General features: G+C 42.2%; 2 protein-coding genes across 3 annotated transcripts in view; one reads left to right on the top strand and one right to left on the bottom strand.

The window, feature by feature from the left end:
* The window catches only part of CD3D (CD3 delta subunit of T-cell receptor complex), a 31,624-nt gene that overhangs the window by 2,867 nt on the left and 3,330 nt on the right, over positions 1–25,427 (top strand). The window contains exons 1-4 of one of the 2 annotated variants that reach the window (XM_066372169.1): positions 11,848–11,930; positions 22,945–23,014; positions 24,545–24,763; positions 25,216–25,347. In XM_066372169.1, the coding sequence (XP_066228266.1) occupies positions 22,960–23,014; positions 24,545–24,763; positions 25,216–25,347 (406 nt within the window). In that variant the 5' untranslated portion in view covers positions 11,848–11,930; positions 22,945–22,959. Of the gene's footprint in view, positions 1–11,847; positions 11,931–22,944; positions 23,015–24,544; positions 24,764–25,215; positions 25,348–25,427 lie in introns of those variants that run through there. The other variant, XM_066372162.1, reaches the window with a different exon arrangement.
* Positions 6,913–17,953, bottom strand: CD3G (CD3 gamma subunit of T-cell receptor complex). Its single transcript, XM_066372151.1, has 7 exons — positions 17,808–17,953; positions 13,487–13,510; positions 12,854–13,072; positions 11,765–11,896; positions 11,062–11,105; positions 10,584–10,667; positions 6,913–7,328 (listed from the first exon to the last, which is right to left on the bottom strand). The coding sequence occupies exons 1-6, from the start codon at positions 17,860–17,862 to the stop codon at positions 10,602–10,604; spliced, it is 540 nt and encodes a 179-aa protein (XP_066228248.1). The 5' UTR covers positions 17,863–17,953; the 3' UTR covers positions 6,913–7,328; positions 10,584–10,601.

The following is a 25,427-nucleotide window of genomic DNA, read 5'->3' on the forward strand; positions in this document are numbered from 1 at the left end:
TGTACCACAGGTTGTTAATCCACTCGTCCACTGACGGGCACTTGGGCTGTTTCCAGATCTTGGCTATTGTAAACAATGCTATCGTATACATGGGGGTGCATTTCTCTTTTTGACTCGTTGATGTGTTCTTGGGATATATTCCCAAAAATGGGATGGCTGGGTCAAAAGGCAGTTCAATTTTTAATTTTTTGAGGAATCCCCATACTGTTTTCCACAGTGGCTGCACCAGTCTGCATTCCCACCAGCAGTGCAGGAGGGTTCCCTTTTCTCCACATCCTCGCCAGCACTTATTCTGTGTTATTTTGTTGATGAGCACCATTCTGACTGGTGTGAGATATACATCTCTGGATGTATATCTCTTTTCAGTTTAGTGCTTTGGGTTTCTTTGGATAAATAGAAGTGGAATTTCTCGGTCCTTCTTTTTCTCTTTTTTTAATTAAAAAATTTTTATTTATTAATTTAGAGAGAGAGGAATGGAGAGAGAGAGAGACAGAAACAGCAATCTGATCCGACATGAGCCCTGATCAGAGATTAAACCCACAATCTGCACATCAGGATGATACTCTAACCATGCTATCTGGCCAGGGAATCTTTATTCCTTGTTCTAGCCTTTGTTTTAAATTTTATTTTGTCTGCTGTAAGTATTGCTACCTTAGCTTTTTTTGTTTCCATTTTCATAAAATATCTTTCCCCATCCCTTTACTCTCAGTCTGTGTCTTTATTATAAGTAGTATTTTTTTTCCGAAGTGAGAAGCAAGGGAGAGGCAGACAGACAGACTCCCACATGCACCCCATCGGGATCAACCTGGCATGCCCACCAGGGGGCGATGCTGGCCCTCTGGGGCATTTGTTTCACTGCAATCGGAGCCATTCTAGCGCCTTGGGTGGAGGCAATGGAGCCATCCTCAGCACCCGTGCCAACTTTGCTCTAATGGAGCCTTGGCTGTGGGAGGGGAAGAGAGAAATAGAGAGAAAGGAGAGAGGGAAGAGTATAGAAGCAGATGGGTGTTTCTTCTGTGTGCCCTGGCTGGGAATCAAACCTAGGACTTCCACATTCTGGGCCAACGCTCTACCACTGAGCCAACCAGCCAGGGCTGTTTGTGTCTTTTAATCTGAAGTGACTCTCTTATGGATAGCATATGTAAGGGTCTTGTTTTGATATCCATACAGCCACCATATGTCTTTTGATTGGAGCATTTAATCCATTTGCATTTGAAGTAATTATTATTATTATTATTTAATGAGAGAGAGAGGAACAGACAAGGACAGACAGACAGGAAACGTAAGAGATGAGAAGCATTAGTTCTTCGTTGCAGCACTTTAGTAACTAAAGTTTAGTTGTTCATTGATTGCTGTCTCATATGTGCCTTGACCGGGGGTCTCTAGCTGAGCCAGTGACCCCTTGCTCAAGCCAGCAACCATGGAGTCATGTCAATGATCCCATGCTCAAGCCAGCGACCCTGTGCTCAATCTGGTGGGCCCACGCCCTAGCCAGATGAGCCCGTGCTTAAGCTGGTGACCTCAAGGTTTTGAACCTGGGTCCTCTGTGTCCCAGGCCAGCACTCTATCCACTGCACCACTACTGGTTAGGCTGAAGTAATTGTTAATAGATATATAGTTGTTACCATTTTATATTTTCATTTTCTTTTTTTTTTTTTTAGAGAGAAAATCAATTTGTTCCACTTATTCACACAGTCATTCGTTGATTTCTGTATGTGCCTTGACTGGGGATCGAAACCATACCTTGGTGTATCAGGATGACACTCTAACCAACTGTGCTATCTGGCCAAGGATGTTCTTTTTCTTAAAGAAAACACTTTACAGGCCCTGGTGGGTTGGCTCCATGGTAGAGTGTCGGCCCAGTGTGTGGAAGTCCTGTGTTTGATTCCTGGCCAGGGCACACAGTAGAAACACCCATCTGCTTCTTCACCCTTTCCTCTCTCCTTTCTCTCTATCTCTCTCTTCCCCTCCATTGGAGCGAAGTTGGCCCGGGTGCTGAGGATGGCTCCATGGCCTCTGCCTCGGGCTAGAATGGCTCCAGTTGCAGCAGAGCAGCTCCCCAGAAGGGCAGAGCATTCCCCATTAGTGAGCTTGCTGGGTGGATCTCAGTCGGGTCCATGTGGGAGTCTGTCTCTCTGTCTCCCTGCTTCTCACTTTAGAAACACACACACACACACACACACAAAACAAAACAGTTTACATTTCTTATAATACTGGTATGGTGGTGATCCTTTAGCATTCTCTTGTCTGGGAAGCTCTTTGTCCTTTAATTCTAAATGACAGCTTTGCTGGTTAGAGTAATGTTGTATATAGGTCCTTGCTTTTCATCAGTTTGACTATTTCATTCCAATCCCTTATGGCTTGCACAGTTTCTGTTGAGGAAACAGCTGACAGTCTTATGGGAGCTCCCCTGTAGGTGATTAACTGCTTTTCTTTTGCTGCTTTTAAGATTCTTTTTTTTTTTAATTTAACCTTTGGCATTTTAATTATGATTATTCTTGGTGTGGGCCTCTTTGGGTTCATCTTCTTTGGGACTCTCTGCAATTCCTGGGCTTGTATGTCTATTTCCTTTACCAGGTTAGGGAAGTTTTTGGTCATTATTTTTTCAAACAGGTTTTCAATTTCTTGTGCTCTCTCTTCCTTTCCTGTATTCCCATGGTGTGAATGTTGTTACTCTGAAGTTATCTTAGAGCAGTGGTTCTCAACCTTTCTAATGCCGTGACCCCGCAATACAGTTTCTCATGTTGCGGTGACCCCAAACCAAATAATAATTTTGGTGGCTACTTCATAACTGTAATTTTGCTACAGTTATGATTCGAATGTAAATACCTGATATGCATTATGTATTTTCTGATGGCTTTAGGCGACCCCGCTGGGGTCGCAACCCACAGGTTGAGAACTGCTGTCTTAGAGACTCCTTACACAATCCTCATTTCTGGGATTCTTCTTTTTTTATGCTGATATAATTGGGTGTTTTCTGCTTCCTTATCTTCCAAATTGCTCATTTGTTTCTCTGCTGCATCTGCTCTACTGTTGATTCACTGTAAGGTGGTCTTCATTTCAGTTCTTATATTCTTCACTTCTGACTATTTAAAATCTTTTCTATCTCTGTTTTTAGGTTTTCTGTCTCTTTGTTGAAGTTCTCACTAAGTTTATCTACTCTACGCCTGAGTTCATTGAGGAACCTTATAACCAGTGTTTTGAACTCTGCATCTGGTAGATTGCTTGTCTCCATTTTGGTTAGTTATTTTTCTGGAGTTTTGTTCTGTACTTTCATTTGGGACATGTTTCTTTGTCTCTTCATTTTGGCTGCCTCCCTGTGTTTGTTTTTATATATTTGGTAGAACTACTATGTATTCCAGTTTTGATAGAGTGGCTTTACATAGTAGGTGTTCTATAGGGCCAAGTAGTGCAGCCTCCCAGGTCACTTGAGTTGGGTGTGCCAGGTGCACCCCTGTGTGAGCTGTGTGCACCTTCCTGTTGTAGTTGAGTCTTAATTACTGTTGGCATGTTAATGGGAGGGATTTACCCCTAGGCTGATTGGCTGTGAGGACTGGCTGGCTGTGAAGACTGGTTGTCACCACTGTGGAGGGTTTGCTTTCTAGGGGCCAAACCCATTTTGCAGAAATCACTTAAGTGGGGCTCAGGTATCTGCTATGTTTGCCCATTGAGTGTGTCATTCATGGAGGTGGTTGATTGGTGCTTCAAGATGATCTGAAGCGGTCTACTGGGTATGCTGGCCCTGGTGCCTCTCAGGAGGTACCTCCTGAGAGGCACCAGGGCCAGCACATGTGTATCCTATACCATCATGGGCTAAACGGGTTATTTACAACAACTCTATACCTTAATATAATTTCTAATATAGTTATGAGATATATTTTGCCATTCTTACAACTGACTTATTAATGAATTTTTAAAACATGATCAATGGATCCAAGACCAATTGTACCACAGTGCCTTTCATATTATAACCACTATGCATAATAATACTCATAATAATAGTCACAGTTATTCCCATCAGTGCCAGTTCCTAGAAAGTTTTCTCAATAAAATAATACTATAGGCCCTGGCCAGTTGACTCAGCAGTAGAGCATTGGCCCAGTATGTAATTCCGTCAGGGTACACAAGAGAAGCGCCCATCTGCTTCTCTACCCTACCCCCTCTCTTTCCTCTCTGCCTCTCCCTTACCCTCCGGCAGCCAAGGCTCCATTGGAGCAAAGTTGGCCCAGGCGCTGAGGACAGCTCCATGGCCTCCACCTCAGGAGCTAGAATGGCTCCGGCTGCAATGGAGCAAGAGCTCAGATGGGCAGAGCATCGCCTTCTGGTGGGCATGCCTGGTAGATCCCAGTTGGGTGCATGCGGGAGTCTGACTGTTTCCCTGCTTCTAACTTCTGAAAAATACAAAAAAAAAAAATAGTACTATAAGTCTGACCAGGCGGTGGCGCAGTGGATAGAGCGTCGGACTAGGATATGGAGGATCAGGTTTGAAACCTCAAGGTCACTGGCTTGAGTGTGAGCTCATTCTGCTTGAGCACAGGTTCACCAGCTTGAGCACGGGGTTGCTGACTTGAACGTGGGATCATAGACATGACCCCATGGTTGCTGCTTGAAGCCCAAGATTGCTGGCTTGATCCTAGGATCACTGGCTTGAGCAAGGGGTCACTTGCTCTGCTGTAGCCCTCCAGTCAAGACATATATAAGAACACAATCAATGAACAACTAGTGAGCTGCAACGAAGGATTGATGCTTCTCATCTCTCTCCCCTCCTGTCTGTCCCTCTCTCTGACTTTCTCTCTGCCTCTGTAAAAAAAAAAAAGTACTATAAGCTAGTAATCAGGGAAGTAGTCACCTGTGCCCTTCCAAGGGCCACCTGGCATGAGCTACAAAGTGATCTGCTGATGGCTGTTACTTGTGCTGCGCTTGAAGGTGCCCAGGAGAGGCCCCCTATGAACCAAGATTGACTGTCACTAGTGTCAGACCTGGGGCCACTTAGCAAGAGGTACAGGGCACACTGAGGTTAGATGCTGCTTGTTTGAGCCCAGATACTATTTTTTTTTTTTTAATGGAAAAGCCACTGGAAAGAGCTTGGGTGAGTTTGAAAGTTGGGTGGGGTGGGGTGTCAGGGAATCACCAGAGCAGGGGTCAACAGTGTTAGCCAGGTTGATGAAGACTCAGATATAGCACCCACTTGCTGGCTCTGTGGGGAGAGGGCTCAGTCAAGGAACAATGGCATCTCCAACACCTCTGCCTGGGAAAATGCTTCTTTTCCTCCTCTTGTTCTAATGCCAGACAATTCAGTTTCCTCTTGTATTCCCAAGGCACCTTTTGAACTGCTGCCCCAGCACTGGAGCACAAAGTAAGTTGTATAAGTCTCTGCATGGGTCCTTTCAGAGGAATACCTGGGACTCCATGGCCCTCCATCTCACTCAGCCACCATCTCTATGGTTTTCACAGCCAGAAATTATGGGGACTCTTCTTCCCAGCACTGGAACCCTGGGCTGGGGTCAAGGGATGCCTATTGTGGGGCTGAGACCCCCTTGTTCTGCAGGGGTACCTCCCCAGATGAAATATTCCTCTTGATTTATTATTTTTTGTGACAGGGAGAGAGACAGATAAGGACAGACAGGCAGGAAGGGAGAGAGATGAGAAGCATCAATTCTTTGTTGCAGCACCTTAGTTGTTCACTGATGGCTTTCTCATATATGCCTTGACCCAGGGGCTACAGCAGAGTGAGTGACCCCTTGCTCTAGCCAGTGACCTTGGGTTCAAGCCAGCGACCTTTGGGCTCAAGCCAGCAACCATGGGGTCACGTCCATGATCCCACACTCAAACCAGCAATCTTGCAGTCAAGCTGGTGAGCCTGCGCTCAAGCCGGCGACCTCGATGTTTCGAACCTGGATCCTCTGCATCCCAGTTCAATGCTCTGTCCACTGTGCCACCACCTGGTCAGGCTCCTTCTGACTTTTAACTGCCACTTGTGGGTGTAGAACCAGCCTGTTCTGCTTCTCTCCCCTCCTACCAGTCTTAATGTAGCTTTTTTATAATCCTTAGTTGTAGGACTTCTGTTCAGACTTAGGGGGTTCTGAATGATTGTTTTTCTGCAGTTTAGTTGTAATTTTGATGTAGTTATTGGAGGTTCCAAGTACTATGTTAACCTACACCACATTTTGACTGAATTCTTGGGAGAATTTTTTTTTAATTTTTATTTATTCAATTTTTTTTAGAGAGGAGAGGGAGAGAGAGAGAGAGGAGAGAGGGAGAGGAGAGACAGAGAGAGAGAAGGGGGAGGAGCTGGAAGCATCAACTCCCATATGTGCCTTGACCAGGCAAGCCCAGGGTTTCAAACCGGCGACCTCAGCATTTCCAGGTCGACACTTTATCCACTGGGCCACCACAGGTCGAGAATTTTTTTAAAAGAATAATTTTTAATAGGGAAAGACCTTTCTAAATATGAAACAACCTAGAAGTCATAAAAGACTAGTAAATTCTACTATGTGCAAATGTTTGTAAAATGTTCATAATAACCCAAACGTAAGTAAAGTTAAAAAACAAATAACAATATTGGAAAAGTACTTGCAACTATGATCACAAACTAGATTACTTAATCTAGTTTCCCAAATATGAAAAAGGCTTTTGCAAGTCTACAAAAAGAGATAAAAGGCTACGAACCTCTATTTCCTGAGAAAGAAAAACAAATGGTTCACGGTCAATTTTAATGAGAATAATGCAAATTAAAACTACTCTGCGATACCATTTTTAACAAATTGGCAAAGTTCAAAAAGTTTAATAATGCACTATTGGAATGTGTGTGGAGTAGAGGTACTCTAATTTTTTGTTATTGAGAATATATATTAGTCCAACTTCTATAAAGTGTAACCTGGCAATTTTAATAAAATTACAAGTGGAATTACATATAGACCAGCAATTACATTTATTTGTATTTGCTATATATAGTCTTAAGCATGTTCAAAATGACAGTTATTGCTAGAAATAAAGTGATAAAACTTTAAAAAGTATAAAAAGAAGCAGGAGAAATCTTTATGACCTTGAGTTTGGCAAATATTTTTTAGATATGACACCAAAAGCACAATCCATAAAAAATTTTGATAAAATGGACTTTATCAAACTTAAAAACTTTGGTACTTCAAAAGACACCCTTCTTTTCAGGAAAGTTAATAGAGCCCTGGCCAGGTAGCTCAGTTGGTGGAGCATTGTCCTGATGTGCCAAGGTTGCCGGTTCAATCCCTAGTCAGGGCACATATAAGATTCAACCAACGAATGCATGGATGGGTGGAACAACAGATGGATATTTCTCTCTCCTTTTCTCTCTAAAATCAATAAATTAAAAAAAAGGAAATGAAAAGACAAGCCACAGACTGGTAGATATAGTTACAAATTATATATCTGCTATAGAACTTGTATTCAAAATGTATCAGAGCTCCTATATTCAACAAACAAAAAAGAAGTAAGAAAACAAATAACCCAAATAAAAAAAGATTTAAAAAGACATTTCATTAAAGATATAAAAATGGCTAATAAGCACATAAAAGATGTTTAACATTATTAATCAATAGAGAAATGCAAATTAAAGCCATAATAAGACACCATTTTATACTCACTAGAGTGGCTATATTAAAGAAAGATAGTAATGAATATTGGTGAGAATATGGAGAAATAGGAATCCTCAGCCATTGCTGGTGGGAATGTGAAATGGTACCATCAGTTTGGGAAAAAAAAAGTGTGTTAAAGAGTTAATCATAAATTAACCATACAGCCCAGCAATACTTCACTTCTAGGTATCAACCCCAGATAAATAAAAAAAAAAAGAAAACTTGCATGGTAATGTTCAGAGCAGCATATTGTATGATTCCATTTATACGAAATGTCCAGAAAAGGCCAATTAAAAGAAACAGAAGAGATTAGTGGTTGCCGGGGGCTGAGGGTGGGAACGAGGAGTGACTGCAAACATCACAAAGGATATTAAAAGACTGGTAGAAATATTCTAAAACTGGATTATGGTGATAATTGTCCAACTGGATAAATTTGCTAAATATTACCAAGAACAGGTTCACTCACTTAAAATGAGTGAATTTTATAACAAATTATAGTTTAATATAATTATTTTTTAAAATGACATTTATACAATGTTAGTCATTGCAGCATTGGAACTGACTTAAATGTCCATCAATAGAGGACTGATTAAGTAAATGATAGTGTGTCTGTACAATGTGGCAGCATTAAGAAAAAGAAGATTCTTTATATGCCGGTATAAAATAATTTTCAGGTTTTCTTAGGTGAAAAGTGCAAGATGTATAGTATGATATTAAATGTGTGAAAAAAGGAGAAGGGAGAAAATGCGTACTTAAAATTTTGCTTATGTATGCCTAGAATACCTGTGATATATAATACAGTGGTCCCTCATCTACCGCGGAGGTTAGGTTCCAGAACCCCCCTCCCATGATAGGTGAAAATCTGCAAAGTAGCGACCTTATATTTATTTTATTATTTATATATATTTTAATTGTTTTCAATTTTTCAATATATATATTTATATTGTTTGCAATTTTTTAGGCTACAAAATCCTTATTTTACCACAAAAATAATTAAAATAATAAATATATAAAATGTTTATATACTGCAAAATCCTGCGATATAGCAAAAAATCCACGATATAAAATTGGATATATACTATTTAAAAATCTGCAATACAGTGAGGCCATGAAAAGTGAACCGTGATATGGTGAGGGACGATTGTACATTTTATATCTTTTAAAGATATATAAAAAACTAGTATAGTGTTTGCCTCTGGAGAGGGCAACTGGGTGGCTGCAGATGGAGGTGGAGGGAGACATTTCACTGCATATTTGACCCATGTGAATCATGACCTATACAAAAAGTAAATAAAAATGGAAACAAAAAATTATATCCAAATTGAGAGGGTGATTGACCTTTTTATTTCTCTTATGGAGAAATTACTTCCCAATACGTGGTAGTCTTGAACCACCATACATGTTTTTACTTTACTTTTATTTAAATTTTGACAGAATCCCAAATTTGCTCTGATGGCCTTTCTCTCCATTCGTCAATTCTGGGAACTCGAGTCTAGATTTAGAGCTGAAATTCTCTGTTAGGAGCACTCCGAAATGTATTGCTTTGTTTCTGAGAACTAGCTAGGAAGGAGAATACCTGGATTTAAAAAAGAATTACAGTTGGTTCCAGAAAGCAAATAGTACTTGAGCCCTGCTTTCCTGATTGAAATTTCTAATTGATTAAATCAGAACTTCTGATCGATTGATTGGTTGATTCAAAAATTAATATAGTCTGATCTTTGGTGACTCAGTGGACAAAGCATTTACCTGGAATACTGAGGCTGCCAGTTTGAAACCCTGGTCTTGCCCAGTCAAGGCATGTTCGAGATGCAATTACTATGAGTTGATGCTTCCCATTACCCTTCCCCCTTTCTCTCTCTTTCTCTATCCTCTCTCTAGAATCAATCAATAAAAATTTTTTAAAATATTTTATTTATTGATTTTTAGAGAGGCAGGAGAGAGAGAGAGAAGGAGAGAGAAAGAGAGAGAGAGAGAGAGAGAGAGAGAGAAGGGGAGGAGCAGGAAGCATCAACTCCCATATGTGCCTTGACCAGGCAAGCCCAAGGTTTTGAACCGGCAACCTCAGTGTTCCAGGTTGATGCTTTATCCCACTGCGCCACCACAGGTCAGGCGATCAATAAAATTTTTTAAGAAGAAAAATTAATATAGATCAGTGGTTGCCCTTGAGGGGACACTTGCAATATCTTGAAAATTTTTGGTTGTCAAAATGGGTGTACTGCTGCCTTACTATACTGGTTGCACAGTGGATTAGAGTGTCAGCCTGGTACGCTGAAGTGTCAGATTAGAAACCCTGAGGTCACTGGCTTGAGCGCGGGCTCATCTGGCTTGAGCACAGGCTCACCAGCTTGAGTGAGGGGTCACCAGCTTGAGTGTGGGGTAATCAACATAATCTTGTGGTCACTGGTTTGAAGCCCAAGGTTGCTGGTTTGAGCAAGTGGTCACTGGCTCAGCTGGAACCCTTTGGGCACATGTGAGAAAGCAATCAGTGAACAACTAAAGTGATGCAGCTATGAGTTGATGCTTCTCATCTCTATCCCTTCTCTCTCTCTCTCTGTCCCTCTTGCTAACAAAATAAGATAAAATAAATAAATGGGGCTGATATTTGGTGACTAGAGGCTAGGGAGGCTGCTAAAGACCCTATAATGCACAGAACAGTACCCCTACCACAAAGAATTATCTAAACCAAAATGTTAATAGTATGGATGTTAAGAAACCATTGTACTGAATTAAGATTAATATTCAGCATTACTGTTTTGAGAGGATTTAAAGACACACACAACTTTCATATATTCTTAGGCCAAGAAAATTAGCACTGGCCCTGATGTTTTTAGAAATGGGCCTCCACCTCCACAATCACCTTCCACCCCGACCCCCACTTGATCTTTATAAGTGGGGAAAAGAGATAGACTTGGCAGCACTTGGGAGGCAGGGAATGTAAAGGCATTGTCTTAGAAATGGTGTAGAAGGACACACCTGCTCTAAGTCCTGAGCTCAATGTTTTCTCAGCTGGTTGCCTTGAAGGTGGCTGTATTGGTCATCTTCCCGATCCTTGAGGGGCTAAAAAAGGACAGCACAGTCATAAGCTCATTTCCACCCATCCTTTATGAATTAATTTGATGCATATTTATGGAGTACTTTTTATATGCAGTGGTTTTGAAGGGGGTGCTGTGATCCTAGGTGCAGAAAGAGGACAAGATGATGGAGGCTCTTTATATACTCTCCCACGCGGTGTGTTCTTTCATTTTTTCTCACTAGATCCTTACCTCAGTCTCTCTCAACCCTTTCTTATTTCATCCATTCTACCCTAAAGGATAACTATGCCATTATCTGGTATGTCCTAAGCAGTTTCTTATCTATAGAGTATCTTTCAGTTAACTTGCCCCACACCGCCACTCCAAAATTTTAAGCCACCACCTGTTGTAGCAATGTCTGTCATTCCTCTTTCCCTTACCTGGTAGAGCTGGTCATTGGACAACAGAGTCTGCTTGTCTGAAGCTGCACAAAAGATAAACAATACACATGTAACACAAGGCAGAATGAATAATAAATTGGGTTATATTCACAGAACGGGGTACTAGATAGCAATATGAATTAGTGAAATACACCTACATACAAGAATATGGATAGATATCACAAGCATATTGTTGAGTAAAAGAAGCCACACACAAGAATACTTACCCTCTGAGTCCATTTATATAAGGAACAAAAAACAGGCAAATCTAATCAGTGTTAGACGTCAGCATAGAACTCACTTTTGGGGATAGGTAGAGTCTGAAAGTGACCACAAGGGGGCTTATAAACTGTTGTTAACATTCTTTCTTAAACTGGGTGCTGGATTAACAGGAGTGCTTGCTTCGTTACATTCTTTTATTTTGAGCTGTATGCTTGTGATTCATACATGTTTATGTATGTAGGCTTTACTTCAATAAAGAGTTTAAAAAACCACAGAAGACAAATGAGAGGGAGTTGGATCTTGAGACAGGTAAATATGCTGTGAAAACACTAAGTGCCCTTTTCTCTTGATTACAGAGAGAGCCTCACCCATTCGTGCACATTAACAACATGTGCCAGCTCAGTCTCTTGGGACTGTTTTGAGAAGAAGAAAGCTGAGGGTCCTGGGTGGTCTCACATCTCATCTAAGAACATTCTTTTACCTCTTGATTGGCGAACTCCATCCTGTCCAGCAATGAAATACACCCCAACGGCAAGGAAGAAAATGCTGATGATTTCGGCGAAGATGAAGCCAGACACAGTGGATGCATTCAACTCAATGCAGTTTTGACACACTGTGATGAAAGGGAAGGACAAGCCTACTTCAGGGTATGAGAGATGTTTTTCTGGATCCTTTTCTCCTGACTAACATCAATAATGCCTTTGTTTAGTTAGGGCAACAGAAAGCATTCTCCGTGAGTTGTATGGTAAGGGAACTGCCTGGGAAGATCCTTGGACTTAGAATGCAATGTTTCTTTCTTTATTTTTTTTTTTTACAGAGAGAGAGTCAGATAGACAGGGACAGACAGACAGGAATGGAGAGATGAGAAGCATCAATCATTAGTTTTTCATAGTGCATTGCGACACCTTAGTTGTTCATTGATTGCTTTCTCATATGTGCCTTGACTATGGGCCTTCAGCAGACCGAGTAACCCCTTGCTCGAGCCAGCAACCTTGGGTCCAAGCTGGTGAGCTTTTTTTTTTTGCTCAAACCAGATGATCCCGCGCTCAAGCTGGCGACCTCGGGGTCTCGAACCTGGGTCATCCGCATCCCAGTCGGACGCTCTATCCACTGCGCCACTGCCTGGTCAGGCTGCAATGTTTCTTGATGTTCCTCTCTTCTCTAGGAGTCTTGGGGAAGTCCATGTAGTATTATTACCAAGAACTATGTGAAATAGAAGGACAACCAGATCTCCTTCACCATGCCTTCTACATCTCACTGCTGCTCACCTCGATAATTTCTTATCGTCCCTACCCACTCTAACTCAGTTTATGTAAACTGCTGACTGCTCCAATCCAGGAGGCCAAGCCAAAGGAAACCAGGCTTTCAGGACTGGCTGTGCTTTACCAAGAAGCTGGGGGAATTGTCTTGTTATATTCAAAAATAAACAAGCTGCGATTAAGAGAACTGGCTGTTTAGCATCTATTTCATCACTGTTTAGCATATATGTTTACACTCATTCTGGACAGGAAATCACCAACAGCAAGTATAGCTTAATTCCACAATAAACAAACCAAAGGGGATAACATACTTCTATAATACACCTGGAGGCGATTTGAATTATTCTTTGGTCCTTGACACCAATATGTCCCTCGAGGGTCCTTCAAACTACTTCCTAGATTCCATGAGGTTTTATTTATAATCATTTCCTGTCCATCTTTAAACCATTTGATATTTTTGTCTTCTATGTTGCAAATCAGAAGCACTGAACCATCTTCTTGATTGTCATTCACTTCTACCAAACGTTTTGCTGAAAGGGGAAAAGCCATGGTTTGTTAAAGATCTAGTCTCTGAAATTCTCTCTACCCCAGGGTATCAGACAAAGACCATTACAGCAGTGCTTCTCAAACATTAGTGTATATATAAATCACATGGGGATCTAAAATTTCAGGTTGTAATTTAGTAATTCTGGGGAGGGTCTGAGATTATGCATTTTTAACATGTTCCCAGGTGATGTCAATGCTGTTGGTTCATGGGTAACATTTTGAGTAGTGCCTAGATGCTAGGGTCTTGTTTCTCCTCCAAAAATCAGACAATTAATTATTGATTATGACTGGCCACTGATTTGGTTGACAGTGGAGTTCATCTCAGAACTACTGTTGTAGGAAGCCATATTTTCATGAATTCCTCAGAGTTTGAGCATATAAAGAAGTCATTTCCCTACCTTGTTTCAACTGGGCAATTGTACCTGTAGAGACAGATGAGAGACAGAGGATTAGCTGGACACGTAGTTATTCAGATGCCCTGAGGTATTATTTACATCAGGGGTCCCCAAACTTTTTACACAGGGGGCCAGTTCACTGTCCCTCAGAGGGCCGGACTATAAAAAAAACTATGAACAAATCCCTATGCACACTGCACATATCTTATTTTAAAGTAAAAAAACAAAACGGGAACAAATACAATATTTAAAACAAAGTACAAGTAAATTTAAATCAACAAACTGACTAGTATTTCAATGGGAACTATGGGCCTGCTTTTGGCTAATGAGATGGTCAATGTCTGGTTCCATATTTGTCACTGCTAGCCATAACAAGTGATATGACGCACTTCCGGAGCCATGAGGCGTGTGTCCCGCGTCACCGTAAGTAGTACTGTACATGAGTGACGCTGCGCTTTGTGGCGCCGCCACATACAAAACTGCAGGAGCACAGGATCCGCATCCTGTGCTCCTCTCACTGACCACCAATGAAAGAGGTGCCCCTTCCGGAAGTGCCGCAGGAGTGGATAAATGGCCTCAGGGGGCTGCATGTGGCTTGTGGGCCGTAGTTTGGGGACCCCTGATTTACATGGTCATTTGAGGTCAAGATGAGAGAGATCCTAATCCCTAATAAAGGAGTAATGTTATCTGTATTTACGTTCCTGGATTATTAAGCCAAATCACTAAATTGAATTCAGGGTGTTGTATAATAAAGAATTTGTCTGGTCTCTGTCAAAAACTTCTGTGAGGGAGTTTCTAAACCCTTGGAATTTTAGGAGTGCCTTTATTATTCTTGGTGAGCCCTTGGATCATATGTGAGTTTATACTAATGAGATGATTCAGGATGGGGCCGGTCAAGATCAACCATGGATTAAAGAATTGGGACTTTGAGCACTGGCAGGGGAGGGGCTCTAGAGACTGAGTTTAGTCACATGGTCAGTGTTTCAATTTATCATGCCTATGTAATGAAACCCCAATAAAAACTCAGTGGAGTTTCTTGGTTGTTGAACAAATCAATGTGCCAGGAAGGTGATGTATTCTGATTCCATGGGGAGAGGCACAAAGTTCTGTTTTCAGAAACCTCCCAGACCCCATTCTATGTATCTATCTCTTCATTTAGCTAGTTCTGATTTAATTATATTTTTTATAATAAAACTCTAATAATACGTATAGTGCTTTCCTGAGTTCTGTGAGTTGTTCTAGCAAAATAACATACGGAGGGGGTCATGGGAACCCTCCAGATTTATACTCAGTTTGTTAGAAATGTAGGTATAGCCCTGTCTAGTTGGGTCAGTGGATAGAGCGTAGGCCTGGTGTACAGATGTCCCAAGTTTGACCCCTGGTCAGGGCACACACATGAGAAGTGATCATCTGCTTCTCTTCCCCACCTCTCCCCCTTTTCTCTCTCATCTCCTCTTGCAGCCAGTGGCTCAATTGGTTCGAGTATTGGCCCCAGGCATTGAAGATAGCTCAGTTGGTCCGAGTGTTGGCTCCGGGCACTGAGGCTAGCTTGATAGATTTGAGCATTGGCCCCAGATGGGGTTGCCTGGTGGATCCCAGTTAGGGCTCATGTGGGAGTCTGTTTCACTATCTGTCCTACTCTCACTTTAAAAATAAAAAAGAGCCCTGGCCGATTGGTTCAGCAGTAGTGCATCGGCCTGGCGTGCAGGAGTCCCGGGTTCGATTCCTGGCCAGGGCACACGGGAAGCGCCCATCTGCTTCTCCACCCCTCCCCCTCTCCTTACTCTCTGTCTGTCAATGGAGCTTCTCTTCCCCCTCCCACAGCCGAAGCTCCACTGGAGCAAAGATGGCCTGGGCGCTGAGGATGGCTCTGTGGCCTCAGCCTCAGGTGCTGGAATGGCTCTGGATGCAACAGAGCGACGCCCCAGAGGGGCAGAGCATCGCCCCCTGGTGGGCATGCCAGGTGGATCCCAGTCGGGCGCATGCAGGAGTCTGACTGCCTCCCCGTTTCTAGCTTCAGAAAAATGAAAAAAAAAAAAAAAGAATAAAAATAAAAAAGAAATATGGGTGTTCTGGAGACCCCTGAACTTGTGCCTGGTATTTTGAATGAGGGCAATCTTGTTGGTGACTATGCCCTTAACCTATGTGGTCCAATGCTAACTCTTAGCATCAAATAATATGGCAGTATATGTAAGGGTATTGCCTGCTCCTTTAACAGCTGAAGCCCTGGCAAGAAATAAGTGTGCATTAGTTAAAGCCTTTTAGAGCTGAGTTACTTCTAAAATCTTCATTTTTGATGATCCATTTCTTTTAGAAAACTTGAATGTCCCATGGGAATTAGCTATTCAATAGATCTCAAATCTGTCTCAAAACCTAGAGTAGTAGAGTTCTATGGTAGAAGTATTATAGAGAACTAGCATTGAAGTTCAATTCCATTGGATTTAATTCAAACATTTACTGAGCACTATTATGTTCCTGACATGAGTAAGCATGTGAAAGAAAAGGGTGGTGATATGAAGAGCTAGTTGCTACTTCCAAAGAGATTACAATGAAGTGGAAAAAATAAGCACATATATAATGTAATAAAACATAAATTAACATTTAGTGCTTATATGAATACATGTGAAAGGGGATAAAGCTATTGATTTTGCCCAAGGTTGGGTGACAGGGAAAGCCTAGCAGAGAAGGTGCCTGTTGGCTGAGCTTTGAAGAATGAGTAGGAATTCACCAGACAGAGAAAGGCATTCTGGGGAGAAAGAATAGCTAAGCAAAGATGCAGACTTGGAAAAGGACAAGAGCAGTAGTATGGAGAGGTGGAAAAAATGGGGCATAAATCAAAGTATGATGGAAATAGTTGGAATTAGTCAACTGTCTTAGAATTTCACATAAAGCTGAACTGTGCATGAATAGTACCTAGCACAGCACCTGGAACATAATAAGAGCTTTTTATTTGTTGACTAAATGTACAAATGAATAAATGAGTGAATTTTTTAAAAAGGCAAGGCAAACAGGTAAGCAAATTTCTCACTAGCTTGTCTCCCTGACCGCCTGCTCACCATTAGGGGGACAAAGAAACCCCTCATTTTAACTCAGGTCCCATAGGAAAGAGGGTCCAACTGATTGCTAATATCTTTTAATTTTCTTTATCTGAGTCCTGCTTCCTTTTGGGACTTGAGAACTCATGTAGCTAAGTTTCCTAGGTTGACAGCTGAGAGAACTGAGCTCAGAAGGAGCAGGCATTGTCCAAGGTCACACAGCTCATTGGTGGTTGAACTCAGGGTTCTACTGCTCAGCCCTATCCTCTTTCTGTTATACAGAATAGCTGCCTCTCACAGGCTTTATGCATTGCCCCTCAATATGTGTTATCTTCCTCTACTCTCCTCAGAAATAATTCTAAACTCTCATTGTCCTCAAGTCCCTCACTCAGCCATCCCCCAGCTCAGCTTCAGCAGGTGGCATTGTCTTCCTTTTAGTTTGTTGAGAACATAAGATGCTGTAATGGCCTCTTCTCCTTCAGTTTCCTTTCCATTTACAAGACTATCTGTGGCTGGAACCATCTGCAATTCCTTTCTTCTGGTCTCGAGGGTAAGGATGTCTTCCCCTCTGTGCCCTTGACCTTGCTCTTGACTCCATCCTTTCATCATCAACTTTAGTACCTCACTCTATTCACTATCTTCTCCTTTAGCCTAGAAATGTGCTCAAATTTTTTTCACACTCAAAACATTTCTTCTTAGACTCCATTTTCCCCTCTATTTACCACTCAAACTCCTCTCCCTTTTCACCCAAACTTTTTTAAAGAATAAGCTACACTGCTTCTCTTTACCACTTTCCCTTCCCATCTACTCATTTCCATTTGGCTTATCTTACCCCAAGGAAACTGTTCTAACTCATCCATTACATAATAGGACCTCAACCATACTTGTTGACCAGTTGACGAACTGACCAACTGAGTGGATGCTTTGTAACTCTATTCCTACCCCAACTCTGACTTAAAAAAAAAACACATACCTTTCCTTTTTAGGTTCCTGTCATGTGCCCTTTTGGGCTACATTCAACCTAAGATGGTGACATCCGGGTTCTTTATCTAGCCAGCTAAATTCTCTGACTTGATTTCTCAGGAGACATGGACTCCATGCCTCTTATGGGGAACTTCTCTCTAACCTAGAATAGTAAGAGGCTTCATTTTTGCCCTGCCTTCTCTGAATTCTAAGGTGACAGTTGAGGTAGGCTCAAGGTCAGAGATCCCAATAATCTTGTCTCCTGATGGTGCCCTATTCCCTTGAATCTTTTTCCAGGCTGCCAGATCCCCTAAGCAGGCCCTTACCTTGAAGAAGAGAGATAGCCAGGATGAGGCCAGACAGATACTTCCCCCGCTCCATGTCAGTCTCTGTCCTTCTCTTGCAGAAGCACTGAGCAGCCTGTAGCAGGCAGCCAGCCAGCCTGCTCAGTAGCTAGCCTGGCTCCGCCCAACATCCTTCAGGCTGGGGCCTCGGCAAGAAGTCAAGAAACCAGTGCTTCCACCCTCGGCTTCAAATGTGGGCAGATGGAGCCTCAGCCTGGCTGCAGGTGCAGATGTCTCCTGTTTTTCTGTTAGAGAGTGAAGGGTGGGGAGTGGTGAGGAGAGAGAGGGAGAGAGTGCAGGATTCTTATCTCAGAGACTGGTTTGCCCAGAGAACAGACTTGGATGCTGGGTAGTACATGGCCCGAGAATCTTTCTTCATGAGAGAGATAAATGTTTCTGCCACTACTTACTGCTGGTATCTTAGCCAGTTGTTGCTTGTTGCTAGTTGTTGCTAGAACTAATGAATTTAGGTGGGAACTCCTGGGTGCTCAGGGCTGGAGTTCTTGACAAGAAAGTGACCCTAGTCCAGGTCCTCATCCAGGAATTTTTTACTGTCCTTTTGAGATGGGATCATCAAAGAGGTGCTTGCCTGGAAGGAAATGGATAAGACAATTCCAACAAGACAGACCAGACATTTCCAAGGGTCAGGGCCTGAGCTGAGTTTCCAGGACCTCAGGTCCTATCTCTTTCCATCAGTCAGTAAGTCAGTACAAATTTATGGAGCTCTTGTTATGTGCCAGGCACAAGCTGAGTGTTGGAAATACAGAAACAAGTGAGACATACATGATCTCTGCCCTCAGGTAAATTACAGTCCAACTACAGCAGTGTAGAGAGTTTCAGAAGTCTCATAGGCCAGAAGGGAAAGAAGCCCACCTGTCACCTGGAAAGGTTCAATTCTGCCTACAATTCAATCATATTGTTATTAATAACTATCTCTTATTGAGCACATATGATGTATCAGGCATCATGCAAACATTTTGTTCAAATCTTTATCATGAATGAAGAATACAGTAGAAACCATCACCAGCTAATTAGACAAAGAGGAAGATTGAATCAGCAATTTGGAAGATTAGTGGAAAATGCCTACTCAAAACAACAAAAAGAAATAATAATTAAAAAAATGAAGATATTATAAGAAGCCTCTGGGGCAACATAAAACATAACAAAGTTTGCATCATAGGGGTACCAGAAGGAGAAGAGAGAGCAAAGGATCAAAAATCTATTTGAGCCAGACCAGGCGGTGGCGCAGTGGATAGAGCATTGGACTGGGATGCAGAGGACCCAGGTTCGAGACCCCAAGGTCGCCAGCTTGAGCACGAGCTCATCTGGTTTGAGCAAAAGCCCAACAGCTTGGACCCAAGGTCGCTGGCTCCAGCAAGGGGTTGCTCGGTCTGCTGAAGGCCCGCAATCAAGGCACATATGAGAAAAGCAATCAATGAACAACTAAGGTGTTGCAATACGCAATGAAAAACTAATGATTGATGCTTCTCATCTCTCTCCATTCCTGTCTGTCTGTCCCTGTCTATCCCTCTCTCTGACTCACTCTCTGTCTCTGTAAAAAATAAATAAATAAAAAAAAATCTATTTGAAGAAGTAATGATGGAAAACATTCCTAACATGGTATAAGAAACAGACATCTAAGTCCAAGAAGCACAGATGAGTCCCAAACAAGATGAACCCAAGGAAACTCACATCAAGACACATCATAATTAAAACGCCACAGGTTAAAGACAAAGAAAAATTTTTTTTTAATTTTTAAAATTGATTTGGGGGGGGGAACATTGATTTATTGTTTCACCTATATATACATGCACTCACTGATTGATTCTGGTATGTACCTTGACTGGGGATTGAACCCACAACCTTGGTGCATCAGGATGATGCTCCAACTAACTGAGCTACTCTGCTAGGACCAAAGAGAGAATTTTAAAAGCAGCAAGAGAAAGACATTTAGTTATCTACAAGGGAATTTCCGTAAGACTGTCAGCTAATTTCTCAACAGAAACTTTGCAGGCCAGAAGGAATTGGCATGAAATATTCAAAGTTATGAAAAGCAAGGATCTACCCAGCAAGGCTATTATTTAGAATTAAAGAGTAAAGAACTTCCAAGACAAGAAAAAACTGAAGGAGTTTATCGCCACCAGACCAGTATTACAAGAAATGTTAAAGGTCTTCTTTAAGAAGAAAAAAATTAAAAATGTGAGTAAGAAAATATTTCAAAGAGAAAAAATCTTACCAACAAAGGCAAATACATTATAAAAGCAGTTGCTCAACCAACACTAAAGCAAGTACAAATGTCAAATGAAGAAATTAGGAAGATCATGTGTAATTACAACAGTAAGTGAAAGGATACAGAAAAACGCACGAAAGAAGAAAAAATAATGATAACATAAATGTAGGGGAGGTGAGTAAAAATGGTAGTAATTTTATTTATTTTTTATTTTGAGAAAGAGAGAAGTGAGGGAGGGAGGAGGGGGAGTGAGAAGCATCAACTCATAGTTGCTTTACTTTAGTTGTTCATTGATTGCTTCTCATATGTGCCTTGAACAGTAGGCCAAGCTGGGTCAGTGACCCTTGTTCAAACCAGAGACCTTGGGCTCAAACCAGCGACCTTGGTATTATGTCGATGATTCCATGCTCAAGCCAGCGACCTAGTGCTCAAGCTGGCAACCTTGTTGTTTTGAACCTGGGGTCTCAGCATTTCAGGTCAATGCTTTATCCACTGTACCACCACAGCTCAGGCTAAAATGGTAGTGATTTTAGAAGGTGTTTAAACTTAAATGACCATCAACTTAAAATGGGCTGCTATAAACATAGCTTGGTATACCCCTGGCTGGATAGCTCAGTTGGTTGGAATGTCATCTTGATATGCCAAGATCGAGGGTTCAATCCCTGGTCAGGGCACATACAAAAATCAACCAATGAAATGGATGCGTAAATAAATGAAACAACAAATTGATGTCTCTCTTTTGCTTCCTCTTTCTAAATAAAAAATAAATTATATAAAAATAACTTGGTAAATATGAAGCACAGGAAAACCAACAAACTGAAAATCTACAGCAAATTATACAAGAAATAAATAGAAAGTAACCCAAACACAGCACTACAGAAAGTCATCAACATACAAGAGGAGAGAGCAAGAGAATAAGAAAGGAACAGAGGCCTGACCTGTGGTGACGCAGAGGATAAAACACTGACCTGAAAGACTGAGGTTGCTGGTTTGAAACCCCAGGCATGCCTGGTCAAGGCACATATGGAAGTTAATGCTTCCTGTTCCTTCCCCCTTCTCTCTCTCTCTCTTTTCCCTCTTTAAAAAAAAAAACTGAATACATATAAGAAAGGAACAGAGAACTACAAAAACAATCAGAAAACAATAAAATGTCAATAACTGCATACCATAAAATAGAATGAAATCTTACCATTTACAAGACCATGAATGGACCTATAGGGTATTGTGCTGGGTGAAATGAGTCAGACAGAGAAGAACAAGTGCATTTGATTTCACTATTTTTTTTTAAGTGAAAAGAGGGGAGATAGAGAGACAGACTTCAGCATACACATTGACTGGGATCCACCTAGCAACCCCCGTTTGGGGCCAATGCTCTGCCCATCTCAGATGGATGCTTGTAACTGAGCTATTTTCAGTACTTGAGGTGAAGGCTCGATGGAGCCATCCTCAGCACCCACGCCAAGGTGCTTAAATCAATCGAGCCATTTCTACGGGAGGGGAAGAGAGAGAGAAAAAAAGGGGAGGGGAGAGAAGCAGATGGTTGCTTCTCCTGTGTGCCCTGACTGGAATTGAACCCGGGACATCCACACTCTGGGTTGAGGCTCTACTACTAAGCCAACCGGCCAGGGCCCATATGAATTAACTTGAACGTGGAATCTAAAAACCAGAACAAACAAACAAACAAAACAGAAACAAACTCATAGATACAGAAACAAGCTGATGATTGACAGGTGAAAGGGGTTTGGGAAGCTGGATAAAAACGTACAGAGATTAAGAAGTACAAATTTGCCTGACCTGTGGTGGCGCAGTTGATAAAGTGTTGACCTGGAACACTGAGGTCACCGGTTTGAAACCCTGGACTTGACTGGTCCAGGCACATATGGGAAACAACTCCTACTGCTTCCTGCTCCCCTGCCTTTCTCTCTCCTCTCTTTCTGTCTCCCTCCTCTCTCTAAAAATCAATAAATTAAAAATAAAATAAAAAATAGATAAAAAAGAAATACATATTTACAGATTGGCAGTTACAAAATAATCAGGGATGTAAAGTACAGCATAGGGAATATAATCAATAATATTGCAATAATCATATATGATGTTAGGTGGGTACAAGATTTACCAGGGGTGGGGATCATATTGTAAGTTATATAAATATCTAACCACTATTCTATACATTTGAAACCAATATAGCATTGAATATCAATTATAATTAAAAAAATAAAAGTAGGGGAAAAAAACCCCAAACCTTATCATGATACTGAAGGAATTAAACTCTGAAAAATTCCATGACTGGCCCGGGCCCAGTGGGTAGACAGTATTGGTGTTAGGATACAAATTTCTGGCTGGGAGCTCCAAAGCCCAACCTTCCACTGGTAAGAACTACTTAGTCTGTTGTCCCGAGCTGCTTAAAGAGGACTTTGGCCAGGGTACCAAGAAAGACCAGGAGTGGGAGAAACATAGCTGGTAGGGAAGGGGCTCACAGTTTCTCTCAAGTTTTGAGAGATGGCTGTTTTTTAGATGGTGAGTAAATGCAGTTTTGTTGTTTACAGGAACTCTGAAGTTCTTGTTTTCCATCAGTGACTCAGGAAAGGACCATCTTAAGTCTCTTTTTACTTCCCAGAAATCTAGGCAACCTTTTCCATATTCTCGGTTCTTCCTTTCACTCTGCCCCTAAGCTCCCTGCTTTGAGAGAGCAATTTGCACCTGCTTCCTTCCTACCCCACCAGCAGCCTACCCTACCCTGACAGTCTCCCATCATCAATGGCAGAGAGTGGAGAAATAAGTCTTCTAGTTCCTCCCCCACCCTTTACTTTTTCCGGTATGTGAGTCAATTGGGGGAGGGCAGTTCTCAGCCTTGCTGATAGCTCTGTGACCTGAGTCTCTCTACTGCAGGAATTCTGCTGGAGGATGGAACACAGCAGCTTCTTGGCTGGCCTGATTCTGGCTGCCTTTCTCTCCCAAGGTAAGGTTTCTCCAGGTGGGTGAGAGCATCTTGGAGAAAGGACCTGAGAGGGACATTACCATCTGGAGTGAGGTCTGCTTGACCTCAGTGCTAGCTTCAGTTCACTAGGCAGGGTTGTCAAGGAAGGCAGGGTTAGGATGTAGTGCCAGGTCTGGGAAACAGGTTCTTGACTTTGACCGACTTCAGTTAGGGGTACATCTTGGCCTTGAGTATCTCTCTGAAGGGTTTAGGCCAGAAATCTGTAGGAAATATTGTTGGCATGTATGTGTCTGAGACTAGGACTGATAATATGAACACTGTTCCTCTAGGGTAGAGAATCTCTGGATTCAGAACACTTGGTCATTAAGCCATCATTATGTCACCTCCTGGAACCATGCCCCAGCACTCAGGGGAATGCTTTAAGAGAAAAGCTAACTTTAGATGGAACAGGAAAAAGGACAGATTTGCCTGGCTTTAACACTGATAGTCCTGTGTCCCAGGAACCTTCTCAATCCCAGGTAAACCGGGATGAATGGTTACCCTAGGAGTCGGCTGCTTTGGGATACCTAGTATTTTCATTGGCAAGAGATCCTCGAGGAGGTCATGAGTGTAAGATATAAAGTATCTGATGTACTTGTGTCTCCCTGAGTATACACACATATATTATTGACCCGCTTCAGAAGCATTGGGGCTTTCTAGAGGATGCTCTTGTATCCAAACTGGTAACTGAGTATAAATCTCAGGGAGAATGTAGATTCCATTTTTTCCTGGAATTGGAGTTACATATTCCAGTGCCAGTGTGGACTGTGGAGATGCTCTTTGTCAAAGCAATTCACTGGATCTAGATATGTGCTGTGCATACACCCAGCCCTTAAGCCTCTTACAAGACTTGACCTGCGTGGAGCCCCAAGAATAGATTTGATTAAAAAAAAGTTTCTGTCTCCCTCCCCTTAAGCAAGGGTAGAACAACTAAAAATCTTTACATGGGATTATCCCTGGGCCCCCTTCTGGACTACTGTGCTGGTAGTCCCCCAACCATCAGTGGCCCTGGGAAAGGATTTAGTAATTGTCCATCCCCGTGGTGGTTGTTGGGAGACAAAGTGGGAGTGGGGAGAAAAGTTGTATGTGGCTGGGAAGTAGAATTAGAAGTTTTCTTGGAGGAAAAATGTTGACATCTCCAACATGAACATTCTGTCTTTCCATATTTCTTGGTTGCTTTCACAGTCTATGCTCCCCTCCTACTTCTAACTGGTGGTCTGAACTCATTTTCAAGAAAGTTCTTAGATCAACCTATTTCCATGGTTCCTCTTTTGCTCTGTGTTCATCAAGGCGCGTACTTTCCACGCGGTCTTCATCCTTGTGTCCTTCTTGGCCCTTGAAGTTCATGGGGTGCCCCCTAAAGGCTTTCTCTTGTGACTTCTATCTCTCTCACTAGCAACTATGAATTGTCCTAACTTGGAAAGTGATCCTTCTTAAGTATGAGCCTCCACAAAACAAAGGGTTTGGGGCAGACCAAAGAGGTGGCTCCAATCGTGATATTTTTTTCCTTAGTGAGCCCAGAACATATACTCGTGGAGGAGATTGAAGACAAAGTGTTTTTGAATTGCAACAAAAGTGTCATGTGGCAAGAGGGAACGATGGGGACACCAGTCTCAGGCAATAAAAGTCTGGACTTAGGAAAACGCATCCTGGACCCACGAGGAGTGTATAAATGCAATGACACATATAAAGGAGACATCAAAATAGCAACTGTACAAATATATTATCGAAGTATGTTCCTCCTAAACCTTTGGGTTGGGATCGATGGGGCCTCTGGATGTGAGAACTTTCTAGCTGGGGTGGGGGGGCAGTTTGGTGAACCAATCTGTTCTCTAAATAAACAGGGGTCACTCTTACAATAGTACAAGCCAGATATTTTGGGCCCTCAGAGTTGGAGAGAGTTTAACTAATAAAGAAAGACCCAAACAGTGTGGGCTTTGCTGAGAGAGTGGTTTGGCCTTTGCCTTGTTTAATTTCTTGCAACTCTGAGACTACCTGTTGCCTCTCAGGGATTTTCTGGGATGAAGAGTAGAGGTGAATATAGCAAGGCTACCAGGAGGCCTTTGTCCAAGGTTCTCAAGTTCAGGTCTTGGCTTGAGAGAGCCTGGGGCTTCCCTAGGAGGCAAGGGTGGTTTCCTGGCCTTGAGGGTGCTCCACCCCTCCTCTTGTCTCCCTTCCCTCAGTGTGCCAGAACTGCGTGGAGCTGGATTCAGCCACCCTGGCTGGCATCGTTGTCACCGATATCATTGCCACTCTGCTCCTTGCTTTGGGAGTCTACTGCTTTGCTGGACATGAGACTGGAAGGCCCTCTAAGGGTAAGTGGAAGGGACAGAGCATGTGTGTGTGTATGTGTGGGTGTGGGTGTGAGTGTGCACCAGCTGAAGTATAGGGTTGG

Source organism: Saccopteryx leptura, chromosome 1 (assembly GCF_036850995.1).
Source record: "Saccopteryx leptura isolate mSacLep1 chromosome 1, mSacLep1_pri_phased_curated, whole genome shotgun sequence".
Classification (NCBI taxonomy): Eukaryota; Metazoa; Chordata; class Mammalia; order Chiroptera; family Emballonuridae; genus Saccopteryx; species Saccopteryx leptura.

Coding starts and splice junctions, on each gene's coding strand:
- CD3G (XM_066372151.1), bottom strand. CDS start 17,862: ATGGAGCGGGGGAAGTATCTGTCTGGCCTCATCCTGGCTATCTCTCTT. Junction 13,511..17,807: donor GGCTATCTCTCTTCTTCAAG/GTAAGGGCCTGC, acceptor CTGTCTCTACAG/GTACAATTGCCCAGTTGAAA. Junction 11,106..11,764: donor TGGAGTTCGCCAATCAAGAG/GTAAAAGAATGT, acceptor TCTTTTGTGCAG/CTTCAGACAAGCAGACTCTG.